Raw genomic sequence first — 24,682 nt, forward strand, 5'->3', positions numbered from 1 at the left:
CTTGCACTGCAACAGTTTCTGATACTATAAACAAAAAATAATGCTTCGTTGGGTGAACTCAACGTTTTTCTTGCAAGCAGGAAGTGAAAAAGATTTCTCTGGCATTGCTTTGGATTGCTTGAATGGACTTACACTTCAATATGTGAGATAGGCGATAAAACAAAATCCTTTCTTTGTTTTGGAGCAAATGATCATTTAAATATTGCTTCAAATTTGAAAACCATTTCATATGTATTGCTAAAGATTTGAGAATATATTGAACTAGTAATAAAAATATGTGGCACAGTTCTGGTTTCTTCAGCTTAGCTACCTTCCTGTTTTAGAACCTGCTGTCCCATTCTCAGCTATAGTTCACCAGCCTAAAGTAGCATATTGAGTGAATGTGAATTGATGCTTGTTAAAGATGAGGCTTTGTCATTAGAGTTACGTATAGGATGAAAATTGGTCTGTTTCTTTTAGCAGTTAACTGCATACTAGGGCTATTATTTCCCATTTGTTTTCCTATGAGGCACATAGAATGGTGTCCATCAAGCCACATGATATGCCCATGATAAGGTCGTCAGTTTTTTGCCCAGGCCTTCTCAAGTGGGTGGGGCCCACCCATGCTTTGTTTTCCCAGTGACATTGAAAAACTGAATTCTCCGTAGAGACACCTTGGTCTGATGCTTTCTTTCTTCCCCCATTGCTTCGTGTCTGTTTCTTCATGACCGAGTTTTTGCGCATGTTTGCAACGGGCTTATCAAATACTAATGACTTAACTCATTTATTTTTATTCGAAAGAGTTTTATGCTAACCACCACTCATCATGCAGCCAAGGAGAGAACATGAACATCTTCACTATGTTGGATGGATTACATGCAATGATTGACTATTTTCTTTATTCCTAACTTACAAGCAGAGCACATTTTATTCCAGCTTCAGTGACTGGCACCTTTTAACCTAGTTGGTGTAACTGTAGAGACGAATTCATACTGACATCATATATTAAATTACTAGTTTTTGTTTTTTTCTACTAATTACTCTTGCTTTGTCCTTCTTTGTAGAGAGCTATTGGGAAGTTTGCATCAGCCATTTTAGCCTTGCCAAAGTCTGTCATTAAACTTCCCAAAACTATTCTTCAGTATTTAATCAGAGCTGCAAAGGTATTTGATGTTTTACTGATGTGTAGTGTGTGACTCTCTGCTCTGTAGAACTGTAGAGAAATATACCTTTATTGCCCTATCTCTGCATTTTCTCGGTTCTATAGATGGTACCATGAAGGAATTACAGGAACATAAAATATTAGAAAAAGTTTTCCAAAACAAGTTCTTAGAAGCCAAAGTTCTTATTATTTGACTCTTGTTCTTAAGTGGACACCAGAGACTATCAAAAAGTAGAAAGAGAAAATGCAGATACAGATAGACTTTCCGTCCTTCTCATGGTGTTGCCTAAGTCACATCTCATTTTTAAAGGGGCACATCTGGTTGCATGCATCAGTTCTGATGAGTATAAAAGGTGGTAATTTTTCTCAGAAAGCTGGTAAAATTCTGGATAAGTTAATAAAAGATGTCTTTTACTCCATCTCTCTTTCGGGTCCCTTCAGTCTCCATCTTCCAGTGTCTGCACTCGGTACAGCCCGCTTCTCCCTGGGCTGATCCACCCAGTGCAGTCTGCAGGCTCCTCACTACCACAGATCCGTGCTAGGGCTTTTGATTATACTGTCAAAAATTATTTGTTGATTAATCTAATGCACAATTGAAGTTATTCAGCTACCTATGCTGTAGTCACTTCGTTACGGAAAAACATTAATAATGAATTCCTATTCTTACATTTTATAGAAAGCCCTTTCTCCCAAACTCAGTCAGGGGCAGCCACTAAAATGCTTTGGTCTGTATGTCCCTCCACTGCTAACCAAGCAGTTCGATAGTGACATAGACCAGTGCTTCACACATTTTACCCTGGGATCTTATTTAAATGCAGGTTCTGATTCAGCAGATCCTATGGGACCTCACATTGTGCATTTCCCTCAAGCTCTCATGTGAAGCACAACCGTGGCTGGGCCTTGAGTAGCAGCATCCACACCTCCAGGTTCCTTCTGCTTTTAAAATGCCAGGATCCTGTTTTTTAGTGTAGTATTTACCATTTCTGCTTCCCCCAAATTCTTTTCCTTTTCTTTTCTATGACTACCATATGACTTTCCCAATTCATCTTCAAGAATTTATTTAAATAAAATATAACAATGTAATTATCCCCCATCTTAGTTTCTTTTTTAAAAAATTATCTTACAGACAACATAAAGAAGGTGCTAGACCACACCTGAATCAAAGGACAGATGATGAAACTTCACCAGTTTCAGTTAAGGATCTCCACTCTGATAAAGCTCTCCCTGTCTTAAAGAATAAGTGCATTTTCGCATAAGTTGTTAGTAAAACGAATCCTATTTTCCCCTGATATATATAGTAAAATTTAAGATAAAGTCAGGAACGCATGCTACTGGTAGCAGCTCTTTGGAGAGCTCAAAGGTCTTTCATGTAAATTTCCGTATACTTTTCTACTCCTGGTTCGTGAAGCTTGTGTCTGATTTTCCAGAGAGGCCCATCCAGCTGGTTGACAGGTGCAGCTGCAAAGTAAGAATTGGGAAGTTCTGGCTGGGCACAGTGGCTTACGCCTGTAATCCCAGCACTTTGGGAGGCCAAGGTGGGCGGAGGTCAGGAGATCAAGACCATCCTGGCTAACACAGTGAAACCCTGTCTTTACTAAAACTACAAAAAATTAGCCGGGTGTGGTGGCAGGCACCTGTAGTCCCAGCTGCTCGGGAGGCTGAGGCAGGAGAATGGCAGGAACTGGGAGGTAGAGGTTGCAGTGAGCCGAGATGACGCCACTGCACTCCAGCCTGGGCGACAGAGCGAGACTCCATCTCAAAAAAAAAAAAAAAAAAGAATTGGGAAGTTCGGTAAAAGCCTTCCATTTCTTGACTCAGTAAGGAATGGGACGTTTCCCCTCCTCTTCATTGTCAACATTTTTCTGACCCTCTTAATAATTCCTGGAACTGTAAAATGTTTCTATTTCAAAACATGAAAGTTAAGATAATTTACCTACAAATAAAGAATTACCCTATGACTCCCTCCTCTCTCCGCTTTCCCGGTTTGCATACCTCGATTCTCATGGCAGTGAGGCAGCACTGACATGCTTCTTCTTTAGGGGTCCTTTGTTGAGCCAGGAGTGCCCTTTTATAAACCAAAATGTTAATGGCACCCACCCGTTCCACAAGCCTTCTTCCATTCCACCCTTCACATCCCTTTTCCTCTCTCCTTTTCCTCCCAGTTTCCTTTTTCTTCAGAGAAAAAGAATTCCTCCAACTTGTGCGCCTCTTACATTTACAAATCCTCAATTCCTTTTTTGTTTTCTATTTTTGGGATTCGTGCATCATCTAAAAACAATATTGTGATAACACTTTTTAAAGGAAATGTCACCATATGTTGCTCTTAAACCTGAAAATTTCTTATGTTCAATAATCAGATTATTTTAAAGCAACCAATATTGTGCTGAGACAAGTTTGCTTATTAATGTACTGTAACTCAAAGATCTTGATAGAATTCCCAATTAACATAGCCCATAAACATCTACCAAAAATTCCTTTATTCAGTCCTCCTGAAAATTCCAGTTCATCTTCCCATTGTTTAAGATATGCTTTTGGCATAAAATAGAATAATTTTTTGCTTCCTGGAATTTGTTATTCAGAAATAATACAGATGTTGCATTTGTTTTAATTTCTCATAAAATTCAGATTTCTACCAGTGAGAAAAAAAGAAACAGTTTGTCTATTATAGTAACCTATGACCCTTCCGTTTCCATATATGGAAAATTTGAATCTCTCTTTACTTTCTACTGACTTCACAATGCCACTGATTTGCTTATGCTGTGTTTTTCAAAGATTTCAGAAATCTGAAAATAATATAGAATAAGATCTGGGTTTACAGAGCTCCCAGAAAACATTTATTTAACTTTATCATCATGATGAAAAACCCAGCTTCCCTGAGACCCCGGTGTGTTTGTGGTGCATGAGAAGCATGCCTGCTTGACTTCATGTTGCTAGATGGCTGACTGTTTCTATCAAGGTTTTCTTTTTGTTCTTTCTGCATGATTTGGGAGACTCTTGGTGGGGGGCTGTTCACAATTGCTCTTTCCTGGTTATCGGTTATAATATATTAATGCAGCTGTTTTCAGCTCTTGAATGAAAATGACAAAAGGCAACCAAAAGCCCCACAGGTTTTCTTTAATGCTATTCTGGAATAACTCCTTAACCTTAATGTCATATTTTTTTTTCTCGCAAAGTACTAATCATTCTCCAAACCGCTTTCTCAAGTCGCTGGTAATAGCTGTTATTCAGGAGGAAGAGTATCAAATGCACAAAACTATTTTCCCAAAGTAAAGAAGACTATTAAAGATGTTATTTTGTTTTGACTCAAAGTTTATTTGTGATGGGAGAAACTACTGATACTGAATGAGACTTCCGGCTTATACCTATTGTGGACAGTGCAAAAGTATCAGTAATAAGTATCACAAATGGTGGTGAGATGTAGGGACTTGGGAGAAATGATGGTTTGTATGGTCTACTCACAGTTTATCTCATGATATCTGTGATACCAGATGAAATATATTACTACAACATCTGTTGTCTTTTTCTAAAACAAATTGAATCTCATGATAATAATAATAGCACAGGGATGTTTAGTTTGTGTTGGGAGGAAAAAATATTTCAAAAGTCAGGAAGCTTGGTGTAGGTCCCTTTTTTTATTTCTAATTATTAAAAGGCCAGAAAATAATTGAACTTTCTCCCTTCAGTTTGTTTATCAAGCCTGGATTACTGATCCTAAAACAGCACTCCGACAGAGACACAAAGAGAAAAAAAGGTCTGCAAGAGAAGAACGGAAACGAAGGCGGAAAGGATCCAAGGAGGGTGAGTGTGGGTGGGTGGCTGCCGTGAGTGTGGGTGGGTGGCTGCAGTGGGTGTGGCAGGTTTCAGGCTGTGCTCCCCAGCCTTGTCTGCAAAGGACAGAAACTTCTGAGGGATTAAGATGTTTAAATTTTAAAGAACACCAAGAGTTTCAATTTGTCCTTAACTGGTCATTTCTGACACTTGGAATAAATTAAAGCACAAAGTTAGTGTGTGTGTATATGTATATGTATATATGTATATGTGTGTGTGTGTGTGTGTGTGTGTATATATATATATATATATATATTCTTAAGTAGGAAAAAAGGAGAGGTGCAAATGAAACCCAAAAAAAGTAGAAGAAAACTAACTTTTTACATGGATATTAACTAATAAAAAAAAAGAAATACTACAGGACATGACCTGATCATTAAGTTAAAAATTGTTCTTAGAAAAAGCTAAGGCCGGGCGCGGTGGCTCATGCCTATAATCACAGCACTTTGGGAGGCCAAGGCAGGCGGATAAAGAGGTCAGGAAATCGAGACCGTCCTGGCTAACATGGTGAAACCTCGTCTCTACTAAAAATGCAAAAAATTACCTGGGCGTGGTGGCGGGCACCTGTAGTCCCAGCTACTCAGGAGGCTGAGGCAAGAGAATGGCATGAACCCAGGAGGCGGAGCTTGCAGTGAGCCAAGATTGCACCACTGTACTCCAGCCTGGGCGACAGAGCGAGACTTTGTCTAAAAAATAAATAAATAAAAAGTAAAAAAACAATAAGAAAGATGAAACTTTGGCAATTTAATCCAGAAAAAAGCAAAAGCACACTTAAACAATACTCAGAAACAAGCAAACAAAAGGAACATATATTCAGCATTCTACCAATATATTTGAAAACATGGTATCAACATATCTCTAAGGGTAAAAATATTTCAAACTATAACAAAAAACATCAAAAGTGAAGTTGAAGTGCAGGTGGTTCACTCAGGAGCAATATTTTATTATATCTATCAGACTAAATATGAGTATTCTGTGTATGTTAAGAACTGCTAGAAATCAAGAAAAGAAAAATTCAATCAATGAGAGGGTATGAAAAACAATTCACAGACCAGAAAACAAAAATGACCAAAAGGTGCTCAGTCTCACTGTAATACAAGAAATACAAATGAAATATTTTGACATACTGTTTTCTTAACCCATTAGATTGACAGGAAAATAAACACTGGATAATGTTGGGAGCTGGCAGGAAACCATGAGTTGTGTTGTGAAGCAGCATATCTACTTTGAAGAGTTCTGTGTCATTACCTCCTAAAAGCTCAGATGTTACATATCATACTACAGATCAGTCCCACACCTAGGTGTTTGGCTTAGCCTATAGCCGTACTTGCACATGTGTACAAACACACATGTCTAAGAGTATTCATCAGACACTATTTGTTAATAACAAAAAATTTGGAAACATCCTAAATGCCCATATGAAGAAGAAGAGTTAAATAAATGATGTTACCAGTATATTATGGAATGTTACTCAGTTCTTTAAAAATGAGATGGATAGCTTTGAGCTGGTATGAAGAACAATTCCTGACACATTATTAAGTGAAAAACAACACATTGCAAATGGCACACACATTATGAAATCATGAAACAAATGAAGTCAGAGTAGTACCTCAAGACAGTATTTTGCATTTTTAATGGGTGCATATAATAGCTTATGCATGCAAGAGAAAGATCAGGAGGAATATTCATTCACCTTATTAGTAACAGCCGTTACTAATCTTCTTTAGAAAGTGGAGATTAAGTGGCATGATTAAAGATAAGGCTCATCTGTTGTATTTTGTTTCTTTTTCTTTTTTTTTTTTTTTTGAGACAGAGTCTCGCTGTGTCACAAAGGCTGGAGTGCAGTGGTGTGATCTTGGCTCACTGCAACCTCTGCCTCCCGGGTTCAAGCGATTCTCCTGCCTCAGCCTCCTGAGTAGCTGGGACCAGGCACACACCATCACACCTAGCAATATTTGTATTTTTAGTAGAGACAGGGTTTCACCGTGTTAACCAGGATGGTCTTGATCTCCTGACCTCGTGATCTGCCCACATCGGCCTCCCACAGTGCTGGGATTACAGGAGTGAGCCACCGCGCCCGGCCTATTTCTTTTTTTAATAAGTTCATTCTCTACAAATTACTCTTGCATTTTCATTACCAATGTCATGAACATTTCTCCAATTATTTATAAAATCATATCATTCTTTCTTAATAGCTGCAAAATATTCTATAGTGCAGACATGCATACTTTATTCAATCCTCCCACCCGTAATGGACATAAGGTTGCTTCTGGATTTTTGCCACAGTGAACAATGCCATAATAGATATCATTGCACAAACATTTATATATGTCATAATACCTATGTGTGTGTTTAAATGCTTAGCAAAGGTTAGGAAGAACATGCATTTTCCACAGAACAGATTCTCAAAAGTGGGATGACTGATTCAGAGTGCGTCTGTTTTCACTTCAATAGATATTTTCTGAAAGGTTTTAGTACTTTGCCCTCCTCCATGTGAGGGACAAGAGTGTCCAGTTTCCTCTAGCCTCACACCACAGGATTTTACTGCTGTTTTTATCATTTTTCTTTCTAAGGATGACAAATGGCTTTTCTTTTCATTTGAATGTAGTTGAATTCTTAACTAATTAAACTGAGCATTTTTATTTCACATTTTGTTGGTGATTTTTTCTTTTCAAGTCTAAGATTTAAACTTTTAGCATTTTCCTGCATTGTTCTGTCAGGTTGTTTGTTCTTATCCATTCATGCTATTTATATGTCAGGCTTCTTATTCCTTTTTTTTCCTTTTTTCTTTTCTTTTTTTTTTTTTTTATTACTGTTTTAATTGTCTGGCTTCCCTCTGGACTGGGAGCTCAGTGAGGATTCTGACCAGTAACTTACACAAAAGGCGCTCTATACATATTATATTCGCTGACTAAATGAATAAGGACTTTCCAACTGTGTTTCTGAGTTTTACAGATGGGAAAACTAAGGCCAAAGGGTATGAGTGGGGCTCACACAGCTAAGTCTGAAGGGAAACTGGAAGCAGCAACCACCTCTGCACCTCACCTGGTCCAGGAGGGGTTCAGGACTTGGGCCACCAAACTCTAGGGACTGTCCCTCAGGCGCAATTGCAGCTGCTCCTAGACTACGCCAGCCTCTGCCAGAGACCAGCTGTGAGGGTGTGGGCAGAGACAGGAACAGCAGAGGCCAGTGGAGGGAGTGGGGACAGGGCCAAGGGAGCTCTTGGGCTTGATTCACAAGGCCTGAGTCAGTGTGTCTGTGTGTGTGTGTGTGTGTGTGTGTGTGTGTGTAATGGGAGTGGGGCTAGGGGTGTGTGTGTGTGTGTGTGTAATGGGAGTGGGGCTAGGAAAATCGGTATCACAAGGCCTGAAGCACTGTGTGTGTGTGTGTGTGTGTGTGTGTGTGTGTGTGTGTAATGGGAGTGGGGCTAGGGGTGTGTGTGTGTGTGTGTGTGTAATGGGAGTGGGGCTAGGTGTGTGTGTGTGTGTGTGTGTAATGGGAGTGGGGCTAGGGGTGTGTGTGTGTGTGTGTGTAATGGGAGTGGGGCTAGGAAAATCGGTATCACAAGGCCTGAAGCACTGTGTGTGTGTGTGTGTGTGTGTGTGTGTGTGTAATGGGAGTGGGGCTAGGTGTGTGTGTGTGTGTGTGTGTGTGTGTAATGGGAGTGGGGCTAGGAAAATGGTATCACAAGGCCTGAATCACTGTGTGTGTGTGTGTGTGCGCGCAATGGGAGTGGGGCTAGGTGTGTGTGTGTGTGTGTGTGTAATGGGAGTGGGGCTAGGGGTGTGTGTGTGTGTGTAATGGGAGTGGGGCTAGGGGTGTGTGTGTGTGTGTGTAATGGGAGTGGGGCTAGGGGTGTGTGTGTGTGTGTAATGGGAGTGGGGCTAGGGGGGTGTGTGTGTGTGTGTGTGTGTGTGTGTAATGGGAGTGGGGCTAGGTGTGTGTGTGTGTGTGTGTGTAATGGGAGTGGGGCTAGGAAAATGGTATCACAAGGCCTGAATCACTGTGTGTGTGTGTGTGTGTGCGCGCGCAATGGGAGTGGGGCTAGGTGTGTGTGTGTGTGTGTAATGGGAGTGGGGCTAGGGGTGTGTGTGTGTGTGTAATGGGAGTGGGGCTAGGGGTGTGTGTGTGTGTGTAATGGGAGTGGGGCTAGGTGTGTGTGTGTGTGTAATGGGAGTGGGGCTAGGGGTGTGTGTGTGTGTAATGGGAGTGGGGCTAGGGGTGTGTGTGTGTGTGTAATGGGAGTGGGGCTAGGTGTGTGTGTGTGTGTGTAATGGGAGTGGGGCTAGGTGTGTGTGTGTGTGTGTAATGGGAGTGGGGCTAGGGGTGTGTGTGTGTGTGTAATGGGAGTGGGGCTAGGGGTGTGTGTGTGTGTGTAATGGGAGTGGGGCTAGGGGTGTGTGTGTGTGTGTGTGTGTGTAATGGGAGTGGGGCTAGGAAAATCGGTATCACAAGGCCTGAATCACTGTGTGTGTGTGTGTGTGTGCGCGCGCGCAATGGGAGTGGGGCTAGGTGTGTGTGTGTGTGTGTGTAATGGGAGTGGGGCTAGGTGTGTGTGTGTGTGTGTGTGTGTAATGGGAGTGGGGCTTGGGGTGTGTGTGTGTGTGTAATGGGAGTGGGGCTAGGGGTGTGTGTGTGTGTAATGGGAGTGGGGCTAGGTGTGTGTGTGTGTGTGTAATGGGAGTGGGGCTAGGGGGGGGTGTGTGTGTGTGTGTGTGTGTGTGTGTGTGTGTGTAATGGGAGTGGGGCTAGGAAAATCGGTATCACAAGGCCTGAATCACTGTGTGTGTGTGTGTGTGCAATGGGAGTGGGGCTAGGGGTGTGTGTGTGTGTAATGGGAGTGGGGCCAGGGGTGTGTGTGTGTGTGTAATGGGAGTGGGGCTAGGGATGTGTGTGTGTGTGTAATGGGAGTGGGGCTAGGTGTGTGTGTGTGTGTAATGGGAGTGGGGCTAGGGGTGTGTGTGTGTGTGTAATGGGAGTGGGGCTAGGGGTGTGTGTGTGTGTGTAATGGGAGTGGGGCTAGGGGTGTGTGTGTGTGTGTGTAATGGGAGTGGGGCTAGGGGTGTGTGTGTGTATGTGTGTGTAATGGGAGTGGGGCTAGGAAAATCCGTATCTTCCAGGAAGCAGTGTCTTGTTCCCCCCAGTGGAACCTTCAGGAGCTGCTGCTCCCAGCCACAGGAAGTAGACCATATAAATATGGAATAAATACATGACCAGGGAGAGAGGCAAAATGTTGGAAAGCACACCCCAGACCAGCTGGGTCTCTACTACCAAGACCCCAGGCTCAGGCCATCAATCACCCCAGGAGAAGGGATCCCGACCCCCACCAGGACCCAGTGAGAGGTAGACAGCGCGAATGCTGAAGGAGCACCAAGGGGCCAGGTGAGGGAAGGGACAGACTGGAGTACCGGGACAACCAAAGCCACCTCATGCAAGAACAAGTTTCTATTCCCAAACCAACCCCATCTCCATCAATACTCAGCTCCCTTCTGCCCCCATGCCTTCCCTCTGCTCAACAGAGAGCTGGAGGCAGGAGGGCGACTCAGTTTGCCAGACATGCTGCTGCAGGTCCCCAGGCCCCAGGGAGGCTAGCAAGGGACACAAACCCTTTGATGTTGCCACTCCTTCTCAAGGAATGCTCCTGCCCTCCCAACACCCCCAAGAAACACCCAGGCCGTGGAAGCACAGAGCAAAAAGCTTCATGTTCTGGGGGCCTTATCTGGAGCTTCTAGTCCAGGGCCTCTGTCTGCAGCCCTCAACCTACATCAGTCGGGCAGCAGGCGACCCAGCTCCACCTCATCGAGCCGGTTGGTGGCCACGATGTGCTCCAGCTGCTGCCGGTAAGGTGCCAAGTTCTGCATGAAGTGGGGCACCCGGGTATTATCCAGCACCCCATGGGGCCGTAGGTGGTCCACATACTCACAGGACCCCCTGCCCAGTGAGGTCAGCAGCGGGAAATCGATGGTCTGGCGATGTCGCAGAATGCTCACGATGCTGTCCAGGTACACCTGGCCCTGCCGGAAACAAACTGGCGGCGAGGATTCTGTCTGGCCGCGCTGGGCGCGCACGCAGTGCTCGCGACGCACGTCGGCGTCCTGCACGTAGCGCGCCACGTCCTGGCCGAGCTGGCGGAAGGACGTGCGCAGAGCGCGGCGGAGCGTGTAGCAGAACGACAGCGTGGGGTAGCGGAGCAGCACAGCGCAGCGCAGGAAGAGCCGCTTGCGGAACAGCACGCTGTGCAGGCTGGCCAGGTGCCCCTTGTGGGGTTCTGCGGCCGCAGCCCGTACCGCAGCCGGCCCCATGCGTTGTGCCACGGCTGGCGCGCGTCGTTCACGCCCCGCAGGTAGCGAATGTCTGTGGGGAAGGCGAGGGGAGGCAGCGCTGGGCGGGGCGTTCGGGGACCCGCCTGCGAGCCCAGCCCTGGCTCTGCTCCACTGGGCCGGGGCTCAGGCCGAGACACTTGGATCCTCATGCTCCTGAACTCAGGTTTGCACACAAGCTCTCCCGGCCCCACGCAGCGTGAAGCCCCTCCTCCGGTGGACTCGCACCCAGGGATCCACAGCGGCTCACATACATGAATCCTCTCTCACCCATCCGCCCCCCACCCTTCACCCACGCACCCACACACGTGCACGAACTCTCCCGAACTGACATTGCCCCCAGCCCGCCTGGGCACAAGAATACGTATACTTTCCTGCCCATCCTGGGTGTCCATATCATTTTGAACACTCAGCTAATGCGCCCGGCAAAAACCACCTCTTGCCCAGAGCAACAGGATTCTCGAGGAAGAGGGACAGACGGATAGAAATAGTGGTTAGTGCCCTGCACACTCCTGCCCAGCCTGGCCAGTCCCCACCTAAACCAGGCGCCGTGTGTCCTCAAGCCAAGTCCATTCCCAGGATCTGGCCTTCCATCCACCCTGAAGGGTTGGCCTGGTGAGACCCTGAGGGTTCTCCCTCTGGCCTGTCAGGGCCTCACCAGCCTTGCCCCCACTGTCGAGAGAAGTCGGAGAGGAAGTGGAGAGAGAAAAATATACCCGAAAGGACCAAGAGATGAGGGTGCGCCCAGAGCGTTGGCGGGCATGTTCTGGCCCACCTTTGTGAGCCAGAGGGCGGAGGTGGCTGCTCAGGAAGGGAAAGCCCCGACCTCAGGAGGGAAGGGGGAGAAACAAAAAGGGGAGTTACTCGGGCCCCTCCTTCCCACCCCTCCCAGCTCCCAGGCCCCTTTCATGCCGACCCATCCGCCGGATACCCATACCCTGACCTATTTCATGCCGCAGCATGCCCTCCAACCAGTACTGGCGGGCTCCGGTCAGGTTGATCGCCAATGTGGGCCGGCTGTTGTCCACCGTCATCACTGCCTGGGACAGCAGGTCTTCACTCAGCTGCGCCACAGTCTCCTCGACGCAGCCCTTCTTCCGCATGTCTTTGCGCACAATGGACCATATTTGGCACTTGTGAGCAGCTGCTTCCCGGTGACAGCCTCAAAGTGTTCATAGGTTCCAGACTTCTCCAGAACAGCTCAGTGATGCCCACTGCCTGATGGATGAACTATCCAGAGGCCTCGCAGTACTCGAGCACAGGCGTGGGCATGGGCTCCCGGTACTCGAAGGGTGAATTGTAGGTGTAATGGGACTGGAAGAAGTTGTCTCGCTCATGGTCCGTATTGGTTGGCCGCAGGGCCACCAACATGCAGGGGCTCTTGCTGGCACTATGTCCTGCATCCCTTTGAGTCTTAGCAACGTGAGGCAGGGAGGCTGCAGGCCACAGGGTGCGCCCACCTGGGTTCTGTCCCCATCCAGGTAGAGGCCATCCCAGGGTGCCATGCGCCCGCCGGCCAGTACTATTTACAGAGTAGGTGCTCTCACTGCGACGCATGTGGCCACAGTGGCCCAGGTGCCTTTGTGAGAAGGGCTGCTGCTCAGTCTGGGGCTGCAGTGCTGGGGGGACTGCCAGAGCCAGGGGCAAGGCCAGGGGCTGAGACCAGGGGTACAGCGGTGGCCCATCTTGGTCTGAGGGCTTCAGCCTATGGCGCAGGGATGGGAGGCTGGTAGGCAGGCTGGGGGGTGCCTGGTCATACCCCTGAGCCCCCAAGTCCAGCACCATTCTGTCTTGGGGGTCACATCCAGCTGGGTCACTCCAATCCCCCACACTGTCGACCTCTGGGGATATAAAGAGCATGTGGAGACCAGCATGAGTGGGTGTGACCAGAGGACCAGCAGACCCTGTACTCCACATTGCCTCTGCTGGGCCGTTGGTGGGCCCAGACTCTGCTACCAGGGGTCTGACTGGCTGCAGCGTCCATTGCCTCCAGCAGACTCACCCACGTATGCCGGGCTAGGGGAAAGCACTTTGTTTTCGTTTTTGTGTTTTGAGACAGGGGCTTGCTCTGTCGCCCAAGGTGGAGTGCAGTGCAATGATCAGAGCTCCTTGCAGCCTCCAACTCCTGGCTTCAAGCGATCCTCCCGCCTCAGCCTCCCAAAGTGCTGGAATTAAACGCATAAACCACTGCACCCAGCCGAAAGCAAGAGTTTTAAACACCCATCTAGATGGTGGTTACTGGAATCCTCTCAGCCTGAGCTCCTGAAGGCAAGGACTGAGCCCCTTACTCATGATTCTAATCTCTGCTCAGCACTCAATCTCGGAGGTGGTTCAGTGCAGCCACAGCTGCCTGGGCTGATTAGGTAGGTGAGAAGGCCTCAGGGGCTGGCTTCTGCCTATGGCATCTTCTCATAGCCACCCCTGTCCACCCACCTGGCTTTACCCACATCCTCCTGCCCATTTGGCCTCAGTCAGTTTGAATGTCTGAAGGCCCCATGCTTATGCCAGTGCCCCCAGAATGCCCTCTCTCCTCTGAGCCATCTGTTGAAATCCAAATTAGAATCTGCTTTTGGGGGGCAGAGGGAAGTTTCAGCAAATCCAAGCCGATCTCTGGCATGTTCCCTATCTGAGGGATCTTTCCAGTGGTCGTCCAAGGCCAGTGTCAGGGTGCTCACCCCACCTCTGTTCCAGGACTCAGTCCAATCCCGTCTGCCCCCAGAGACTGCCTGGAGAGGCTCCAGCTGCCGAGCTCCCTTGCCTGCTCAGCAACTCACTTCCAGCATTTCTCCTCTCTCCTACATCCTCAATCTCTTCCTCTCTACTGGAGTCTTTCCATCAGCATAAACATGCTGTTATTTCTCCATCTTAAAAAACAAAACAAAACCCTCACTAGAACCCACACTCCTCCAGCTACAGCCCCGCTGCATCTCCCTCCATCTGCTCCTATTGCAGCACATACCTCAAGTCATCTATACCCAGTCTCTAGTTCCTTCTTCCCCGTTCTCTCAAATCCACTCCAATTAGCCTTCTGTTCCTGGCTCTCCATCCAAATTGATCTGATCAAGGTCACCAATGACCAGCAATGACCTTCATATCGATCAGCACCCGATACAATTAATCACTACATCTTGAAAGCCAGGCGCGGTGGCTCACACCTGTAATCCTAGCACTTTGGAAGACTGAGGTGGGCGGATAACCTGAGGTCGGGAGTTCGAGACCAGCCTGACAAACATGGAGAAACCCCATCTCTACTGAAAATACAAAATTAACTGGGTGTGGTGGTGCATGCCTGCAATCCCAGCTACTCGGGAGGCTGAGGTTGGAGAATCACTTGAAACTGGGAGGTGGAGGTTGTGGTGAGCCAAGATCGTGCCATTGCACTCCAGCCTGGGCAACAAGAGCGAAACTCCGTCTCAAAAAAAAAAAAGATAAATCACTGCATCCTGGAAACATGCTGTCCACTTGGTTTTCCAAACACACTCGAGCTTAGTTCTCCTCCTACCTCGCTGGTCATCCCTATCTCCCTGACCCTTAACACTGTGATGTCCAGGACTTGTCTATGGAAACTTCTCCATTTATGTTCACTCCCTAGGTGTTCTCATCCACTCTCGTGGCTTTAAATACATTAGCTCAGACTTCTTCCGTAAACTTTAGGCCAGTCTGCCAATTTCAGTGCAATTTGTGATTATCCCATTTTTGTATATTTCAGATATTTTTTCCAACCCAAGGCTTATATTTTGATTTAGTGTATGATATATGCAATCTAAGCAATTATTGTTTTTTTTCTTGTGTCAAATTTCCCCTTGCAGTTTCTAGGTTTCCATCTTGCTTTTAAGAAGTCTGTTAGCCAGGCGCGGTGGCTCACACCTGTAATCCCAGCACTTTGGGAGGCTGAGGCAGGTGGATCACGTGAGGTCAGGAGTTCAAGACCAGCCTGGCCAATATGGTGAAACCCTGTCTCTACTAAAAATACAAAAAATTTGCTGGATGTGGTGGCAGACGCCTGTAATCCCAGCTACTCGGGAGGCTGAGGCAGGAGAATCACTTGAACCCGGGTGGTGGAGGTTGCAGTGAGCTGAGACCATACCACTGTACTCCAGCCTGGTGACAGAGTGAGACTTTGCCTCAGAAAAAAAAGAAAAGAAAGAAAAGAAAGTCTCTCCTCCCAGATATGATGTGGATGTTTCCCAGATTTTCTATTAATTTTACTTACCTCTTAATTTTTTTTTTTTTTTTTTTTTTTTTTTTTGAGACTGAGTCTTGCTCTGTCGCCAGGCTGGAATGCAATGGCACAAAATCAGCTCACTGCAACCTCCGCCTCCCGGGTTCAAGTGATTCTCTTGCCTCTGCCTCCTAAGTAGCTGGGACTACAGGCGCCCGCCATCACTCCTGGCTAATTTTTTGTATTTTAATAGAGATGGGGTTTCACCACGTTGGCCAGGATGGTCTGGATCTCCTGACCTCGTGATCCACCCACCTCGGCCTCCCACAATGCTGGGATTACAGGCATGAGCCACCGCACCTGGCTACATCTTAAATTTTTATTCTATGAAGTAGAGATCTAATTTGTTCACTTTTAGATGGATACACAATTATGTTATTCCAATTTATTAAGATGATTCGTCCTTTTCCTACTGGATTTAAATGCTTCATTTGTCAGTGTTAGGCTCCCATTTCTTCTCGGGTATGTTTTCAGACTCTATTTTGGTCTTCCCTTGTATTGTCTCGCTCTGGGCCAGTGCCACATACTATTAAGTCTAGTAGCTATAGAGTTTGTTTTAATTTTTAGTGAGGCAAACTCCTCTCACTACCTTTTTTTTTCAAAATTGTGTTTGCTGTTCTCAGACATTTTCCTTCTGGAATGTTTCAATCAGTTATAAAAAATTGTTCTTTGGTCATCTTGAAAATAGCTCCTTGCTCTGTGTCATGAAGATTATTTATCGTATGCAGCACTCTTAACCTACCAACCAAAGACAGCAATAATTTAAAGATACTCTTTTAATGAATATTTACTCAGCACTTTCTTGGTACGAGGCGTCATGTCTTCCAGATAGATGAAGCACGTGGATCCCATTCTTCTGAAGTGCCAGCTGTTGTCATATGTGCCTCATGTATACTGTAGTAACTAATTCGATCCTTGCAACAGCACAGGGTCATTTTATTATCCCTGCTCTACAGAGGAGCAAATAAGGTCTCAGAGATTGAAGCAACTTGCCTGAGGTCACACAGCCATTCAGTGAGTAGTGGGTCTGGAATTCCTACTAGACTAATTTGTTCTAAAGCCTTTCATTGTAACTGGTAGGCAAGATAAGTATAGGGAAAAAATTCCTAATGATATCAAAACTGCCAAGTTCCATTTTAAGAAGTAGAGATAAAATAGTGTGGGACCTGAGGGAGAAAGGATTTCTTGTAGGCAAGCATGGCTTCAGAGAATGCTCCCTGAAGAAGGGAATGTTTGCACACAGCCTGACATTCTGGCAGAAGAAAGCCAGCCCATGTACAAAAAATAAAGAGCAGGGCAGCTTAGCTGGTCAAGGCCAGATGTGGAGCAACAGTAGTAAAGAGGATAGCAGAAAATAAGTTTGAGAAGATTCTTGGAGTCAGATCATGAATGACCTTAGATAGGGTTACCAGATAAAATGCAGGAAGCTGAGCCAGGAGCTGTGGCTCACGCCTGTAATTTCAGCAACTTGGGACTCTGCGGTAGAAGGATCACTTGAGACCAGCAGTTTGAGACCAGCCTGGGCAACACCTCTAAAAAGATTTTTTCTTAATATAGTCAGGTGTGGTGTTGTACACTTGTAGTCCTAGCTACTTGGAAGGCTGAGGAGGGAGGATCACTTGGGCCCTGGAGGTCAAGGCTGCAGTGAGCTACGATCACACCATTGCAGTCCAACCTGGGCAACAGAGCAAGACCTGACTCTAATATGTGTATATATATATATATATATATGTACACACACACACACAGAGGCAGAATATATATATAGGACGTATATATATTAGAGATATATATACACACAGAGAATATATATAGGACATATATATTCTCTACATATTTCCTGGGCTTCATGTGTGTATATATATGTGTGTATATTCATATATACATATATATACATATATATTCTCTATATATGAAGCCCCATTTGAGTTTTTAACATAACAAACAATGTTTAGCTTAAGTATAATCTGGACATATTTCATGGAACATACTTATACTTTAAAAATACAAAGATTTAAAATATATACCTCAAACTTCACATCATTATTTGAAAATTCTCAAGAGGCACTCCCTCAGAGCAACAGTATGAGCAACATGCCCTATCAGATGACAGCATCAACACCAAATTATAAATGTTCTAGCCTCATCCCTGGGTCTATTTTGTGTCTCCTAACCTGATTTTTTCATTTTACTTTCTCATCTACCTGTTATCCTGTTATATTTCATATGTAGCCATAAACCACCTTAGATCCTTTTTGTAAAAAGGTTTATTTGGAATCAATCACTGGTACCCAAATAAATAAAATTAAAACCTCAAAAAAAATGAAGATTTCTTAAAGAACTAAACACAGAACTACCCTTCAATCCGGCAGTCCCACTACTACATACATATTCAAAGGGAAGAAAATTATTGTATCCAAAAGGTACCTGCACTCACATGTTTATTGCAGCACTATTCACAGTAGCATAAATATGTAATCAACCTAACTGTCCATCAACGAAGGACTGGAAAAAGAAAATGTGATATATGTGTATGTCATGGAATACTACTTAGCCATAAAAATGAATGAAGTCATATCTTCTACAGCTACATGGATGGAGCTGGAGTTCATTATCCTAATGAAATAATGCAGAAACAGAAAGTCAAATACCTCATGTTCTCACTTATCAGTGGGAGCTAAACAGTGGGTACACATGGGCATCCAGAGGGAGGGCAGTCATAGACACTGGAGATAATCAAATGCGGGAGAGTTGGGGAGAGGGGAGTTGAGGGTTGAAAAATTACCTGTTGGTACAATGTTTGCCATTTGGTGATGGGCACACCAGAATCCCAGACTTTACCAGGACACAATTTGTGCTTGTAAGGAATCTCCTAAATATACGTTTACATTTTCTGAAATTTAAAATTTCTTGTTTATCTTACATTCAAATTTAACTGGCTATCCTGCACTTTTACTTGCTAGATCATTTTAGCCTTAAATAAGAGGATATGAAATGAAATGAAATCCTATAATGTCATTTTAAGATATGACAAATATTTTCTATAAAGAACCTCATAGCAAATATATTTATTTAAGACAAGGTCTCACTCTTTTGCCCAGATTGGAGTGCAGTGGCACAATCATGGCTCCCAGGTTCAAGCAATCCTCCCACCCTCAGCCTCTCAAATAGCTGGGACTACAGGTGTGTGCCACCACACCCAGCTAATATTTTGATTTTCTGTAGAGACGAGGTCTCACTATGTTGCCCAGGCTAGTCTCAAACTCCTGGGCTCAGGCTATCGTCTCTCCTCAGCCTCCCAAAGTGCTGGGGCTACAGGCATGAGCCTCTGCACCTGGCGTTGATAGTAAATATTTTAAGGTTTACTATTCATGAAGTCTGTGTGCAACTCAAATCTACCATTATAGGGAAAAAGCAGCTATAGACAGTATACAGACAAATGGGCATGACTGTTAAATTCGAATTTCACATAATTTTTACATGCACCAAATATTATTCTCCTTTAGATTTTTCAACTATTAAAAATATAAAAGCCATTCTGAACTCACAGGCCATTTGACAATAGTCAGCCCACCAGTACTGGCCAGTACCACCAGTGAATGTAGTTTACACTTCCTTGGTTTACATAATTTTTATGCTGGCATGGAGTAAAATAATCTAAGAGCTATGAATTCGAGCAAATTTTCCCGAGGAACTCTTAAAATAGACAGAATGTCCTGGAGTTAATTATAAAATTCCTTTTAATCTAGAAGAGTAACACTGGCATTTAATTCACCCTAAATGGAATTTAACTCATCTTTATTGAACACACTTGGCAGGTCCCGTGGAATGGGAAGATCGGGAGGATGAACCAATCAAAAAGAAATCTGATGGACCAGGTAACAAAATAAAGATAAATATAAGCGAAAATAATCAGTATCCCTTGGAATCTCATCTCCACTGAAATTGCAAAATGACCTTTTTTTTTTTTTTTTTTTTTTTTGAGATGGAGTCTCACTCTGTCGCCCAGGCTGGAGTGCAGTGACGCGATCTCGGCTCACTGCAAGCTCCGCCTCCCGGGTTCATGCCATTCTCCTGCCTCAGCCTCCCAAGTAGCTGGGACTACAGGCGCCACCACCATGCCCAGCTAGTTTTTTGAAGATTTTAGTAGAGACGGGGTTTCACCGTGTTGGCCAGGATGGTCTCGATCTCCTGACCTCGTGATCCGCCCGCCTCGGCCTCCCAAAGTGCTGGGATTGCAGGCGTGAGTCATCGCGCCCAGCCACAAAATGACTCTTAAAAGTAGGTCTGGACTTTACGCAGTTGGATAAAATGTTGAATTAGTTTCAGTTTGTAAATTCCTTTATGCCAGCATCTATGAAAGAGGCTTTTAGGGAGCAAATTCTTAATGTCCCATGGAAGCCGTCAGAAACGAAAAGTACTGGCAATTATTTTTTAAAAACACAGAAAGGAGGAGGTAAATGAGAGGTAAGTAGGACTGGGGAAATTAGAGATACACTGGAAGGTTAGGGTCAAACTCTTCATTTTAGGAGAGGAAAACCAGGCTCAGTGGGTTGGTGAGTTGTTCTGGATTCCACAGGTAAGAGTCAGGGAGAGAACCCTTGTCTTCTAACTCCCGATCCAGCCACAGTGCCATCTGGGCTCCTGATAGTATGTGATTTGGAGGAAGGTATCTTTATGCAGGAAGAAAAAAAGGCAAAAGCCTCCAAATGAAATGAACTCGATGCTCTCTAGCCCTTTCTAGTCATGCCATTTCTTTGTCTGCTTTGGAGTGCTGTGCAGTTGTCTATCAGCAGACCAGGCGTCAGGCTCTGTGTCCCCACACAAATGCTTCAAGCCTGCCCTCTGCTGCCACGAAAGGAGACTTACTGAAGGCCACCTAATGCCCTCCGCTGTGCCAGTCCTCAAACCCAGACTTTCAGTTCTAGGTAATTGGACACTCTTATTGCTGCAAAGCCTCACACCGTAACAGCAGCCAACACTTCAGATCACGTGTCTTGTTTCTCAGGCACTTTTTTGAGAGTTTGGAGTATATTAACTAGTTTAACCCTCTCAAAACAGGGAACTGAGGCAGAGAGAGATTAACCAGCTTAATCTCTTAGTTGTATTAACCAACCCTATGTAACTACTAAAGAGTGGAGTTGGCATTTGAACCCAAGGAGTCTGAATCCAGAGTGTGTGCTCTTAACCACTGGTGTCCTCCTGCCCCTGTAGTTAAACTCGAGTCCTCACTTTCCCTGTTGGTGAGTCGTCACCCAGGTTCACAAAGCACACGTCACTCACGTCCCCAGTGCAGCGGCTGCAGCCTTACCATCAGGCCTACCATAGCAAAACCATGCAGTAATAACGTTCATCTTCATCCTTTCTAAGAAAACAATTGTGAAAACAAGAAAAATACGTGTTGAAAATATAAGGAGCTGCTCAAGTTCATTGATGGGTGTAACTCCCAGCCTTTCATCCTCCAGAGCCAAGCTTCCCCTTTGTGTCTACACAGAGCAGCTAGAGGCTCGATCCGAACGAGTGTGAGAAATACATACCTTTGTGTCTACACAGAGCAGCTAGAGGCTCGATCCGAACAAGTGTGAGAAATACATACCTTTGTGTCTACACAGAGCAGCTAGAGGCTCGATCCGAACGAGTGTGAGAAATACATACCTTTGTGTCTACACAGAGCAGCTAGAGGCTCGATCCGAACGAGTGTGAGAAATACATACCTTTGTGTCTACACAGAGCAGCTAGAGGCTCGATCCGAACGAGTGTGAGAAATACATACCTTTGTGTCTACACAGAGCAGCTAGAGGCTCGATCCGAACGAGTGTGAGAAATACATACCTTTGTGTCTACACAGAGCAGCTAGAGACTCGATCCGAACGAGTGTGAGAAATACATACCTTGCTTGAGATTTTGTAGAGGATGTGCGGAGGGGTGGAGAGGGAAACGTCGGTGCTCGTGGCATCTCCTCTTCAGTGGCCACAGCGACTCGCTTCATTCAGCTTCAAGCAGCGGCCGTTCTCTTCCTGTGCCTCCTTGTCAGCAAAAGATACCCTCTCCTTTCCTTGCTTCCTAAACATACCTCATGGAAGACTGTTAGGTGTGACACAGTTTCAAGGAGGTTTAGGCGTCGCCAAGGTAGTGACAGCACAGGCGGGAAACATTCTCACACAGAACATCAGATGTCACTATATGCAGATATTGTGTAAGGAAGCTAGAGAAAATGTCATGAAGAAAATCAGAAAGAAGAGAAAATATAGTTGCTATTCAGTAACTGGAAGCGGACCATCATAAAGCTCTTCATCCTCGTCGTCTTGCCCTCGAGTGGGCTGAGGAGGAGGAGGAAGGAGAGGGGTTGGTTTTGCTGTCTCGGGTGGCAGATGCAGAAAAGGTGGAGGAGAGAAGGTGGAAGGGGAAGCGGGAGACGCAGGCACGTTTGGTGTAATTTTACTGAAAACAATCCACGCAGTTCAAACCCATGTTGTTCAGGGTCAGCTCATAGGGAGCTGCTCTGCCTGCTATTTCCACTAAAGATTACAAGTTCTATCCTGATGTGGTCTGCCACTGCATGTGTGCAAAGCCCCACGAGAGCTTCCTGCATGGCAGCTCTCCTCTGTGCGTGATGAGTATCTGAGTCACATGCCTTTTAGATGCACAGGGCAAGAGCCAGGTCCAATTTTTGGTAAAACATCGCTGTTCTGCACAAAAGCAAAATCAATGGTATTTTGTTCCTTTAGCATCTTGTTGCTTTTCTTTCTCCTAGACAATATCATCAAGAGGATATTTAATATTTTGAAATTTACCTGGGTCCTATTTCTGGCAACAGTGGACAGTTTCACCACTTGGCTTAACTCCATTTCAAGGGAGCATATTGATATATCTACAGTTCTGAGAATTGAGCGATGCATGCTGACCAGAGAAATTAAGAAGGTAATACTGCTAGTGCAATTCTTTTTGCTCCTTCCCACATTAAGAAAACATTAAAAGTCAATGTCCAAAACTCCAGGTAGGATAAGACAAAACACTTTCTTTCCAGGCAGTTGTTGCATAACCCCTTTGCTTTTCTGTATATTTAAATCTATTCCACACTAAGAATTAAAATAATTAAATGTGCTTGCACGTGCACCACATACACGCGTGCGCACACACACACACACACATACATCACAGAAGGGCAACTTTATTCATCCTATCCCTCCCCTCACCACAGTTTGCAGGTGTACAGACATTGCCTTGTTCTGTATCCGTATAGTTAATAAATAATTATAGTTTTAGTCTGGAAAGTGTAGAAAGTGGTGTTTTTTTTTCTCCCTCCTGAACACTGAAGTCTGGAAAGTTTGATCTGAAACTTTTTTATAAGAAAACATAGGACATACGCAGAACAACAAAATATATGGTTTAAAGATTGTATTTAAAAATAATAGTTCATTTCTTGAAAAGTTACTATGATTTAGCAAAATTATCTACCTATAAGAAGACACTTACTTAGATCTACCTAGTAATGTTGGAAACCACTTATGAAATGAGTCGACGTCAATCCCCACTTGCCTAGCATGGTCCTAATCCTTATCCAAGCATGCTTGGGTATGAAAAGCTGTCTGCGCTGAGAAATGCGGGGTGGCTGTACAGGCAGGCGCCTCCATAGGAACGGTGGCAATGTCTCGTTCTCCTCAGGGCAACGTTCCGACTCGGGAGAGCATCCACATGTACTATCAGAACCACATCATGAACCTTTCCAGAGAGTCGGGACTGGACACCATTGACGAGCGACCCGGAGCTGCTTCAGGTGCACAGACAGCCCACAGGATGGATAGTTTAGATTCACATGACAGTATCTCCAGGTATTTCACTTTCTAACAATGGGTTTACTTTTGACAAAGGTAAATGAGGTGAATGTCATCAAATATAAGAAATGAATGTGTGAGGTGAAAGTTAATCAAAACCATGCATGGACCCCCACCCTCTTCCAGCTGTCACCATCTGTACAACAACTATAAGGAACATTGTCCTTGCCTAGAAGGAACCAGATAAAAGCTGGTATCAGTAAGACACGATTAGCTATATCTGTATGACCCAAAGGCACAGTATAGAGATTTCCAAGCTGGAGGCAAGGAAGAATGATCCCTCCCAACCCCAGAGTTACTGTTTGTGTCAAGGGTTACATCTTTATTGCCTTTCAAGCTAGCTGATGCACAAAGTGTCTTCTGCATTAGGGTCTTCTACTTCTGTTGCTATCTTTGATCTTTCCCTTCAGAATTGTTACCTTAAGGTTTGTAATAAAAATTCCCAAAAAGTATTCTGTTAGCTTCTATCTTCTCTGAGTTTACTATCGTATGCATTGTTTCACAACAGGATTATCAGATGACACAGTACTAATGGATTCGCCAGGGGCCAGCACTAAGCACTGTACCTGGGTTACCTCAATTTATCCTCTAAGACCCTGCGAGATGCATGCTATTATTATCCCTGTTTTGCAAAGACAGAATTCAGTGACAGAGAGATTAAGAAACATACCCAAAGTCACACAGCTAGGATGTACATAAAAGCAGACCCATAATCCAAAATCATGTGGTTTAGCTCAGAACCCAAGCTCTCAACCACCCTAGTGTGCCGTCTCTCATTGTCTCTTCCTGCACCACAGGCCAGCTTACTGCCTGTCCCAGAAGAGCCTCAGAATTCTTTGCATCGCAGTGTTCTAGGTAGCTGGTGACAATTGTACAGAGCTAGATTCTAAGTGAAAGCAGAAGTCCCTGTCTTAGGAGGTAAAATTGCCTTGTTTAGGGTGAAGAACTAGAACGAGTGAATTACACCTTATAGCCACCTTCACAGGTAAAGAATTGTATCACCGAGAACATTCATGTTTTACTTTTTTCATGAAACTTGTGGAGTATCAGCTATTCTGTGCCAAGCCCTGGGCGATTCTGGGAGAGGCATATAAAGATAAGAGTAGTCCCCTAAATGGTTTAGCCTAGGAAGAACTGAGATAAGGCCATTACCTCCTTAAATGCTGCCCTGGGGAGGACACTAGAGATTGGTGTCTCTGACTGCTGGTCAGAAACTCCTGGATGGCTTTAGAGTCACACTTTATAGCAAGGCACTAATGACCTGGAAAAGTATTTGTCCTTCACAATTGCTGGATGTATTTCCAGATGAAATGGAAGGGAGCTGAGACCATTTTAT

The 24,682-nt window shown here is 45.0% G+C and overlaps 1 protein-coding gene and 1 pseudogene across 4 annotated transcripts in view; one reads left to right on the plus strand and one right to left on the minus strand.

The window, feature by feature from the left end:
* The window catches only part of PIEZO2 (piezo type mechanosensitive ion channel component 2), a 471,722-nt gene that overhangs the window by 408,709 nt on the left and 38,331 nt on the right, over positions 1-24,682 (plus strand). For 3 of the 4 annotated variants that reach the window (XM_077975335.1, XM_028838162.2, XM_077975334.1), the window contains 4 exons: positions 4,825-4,939; positions 19,330-19,389; positions 22,266-22,432; positions 23,177-23,343. In XM_077975335.1, the coding sequence (XP_077831461.1) occupies positions 4,825-4,939; positions 19,330-19,389; positions 22,266-22,432; positions 23,177-23,343 (509 nt within the window). Of the gene's footprint in view, positions 1-1,043; positions 1,143-4,824; positions 4,940-19,329; positions 19,390-22,265; positions 22,433-23,176; positions 23,344-24,682 lie in introns of all 4 variants that reach the window. The other variant, XM_028838161.2, reaches the window with a different exon arrangement.
* Positions 10,587-13,295, minus strand: LOC114673831 (microtubule-associated tyrosine carboxypeptidase 1-like; annotated as a pseudogene).

The sequence above is a fragment of the Macaca mulatta genome, chromosome 18 (genome assembly GCF_049350105.2).
Source record: "Macaca mulatta isolate MMU2019108-1 chromosome 18, T2T-MMU8v2.0, whole genome shotgun sequence".
Taxonomy (NCBI): domain Eukaryota; kingdom Metazoa; phylum Chordata; class Mammalia; order Primates; family Cercopithecidae; genus Macaca; species Macaca mulatta.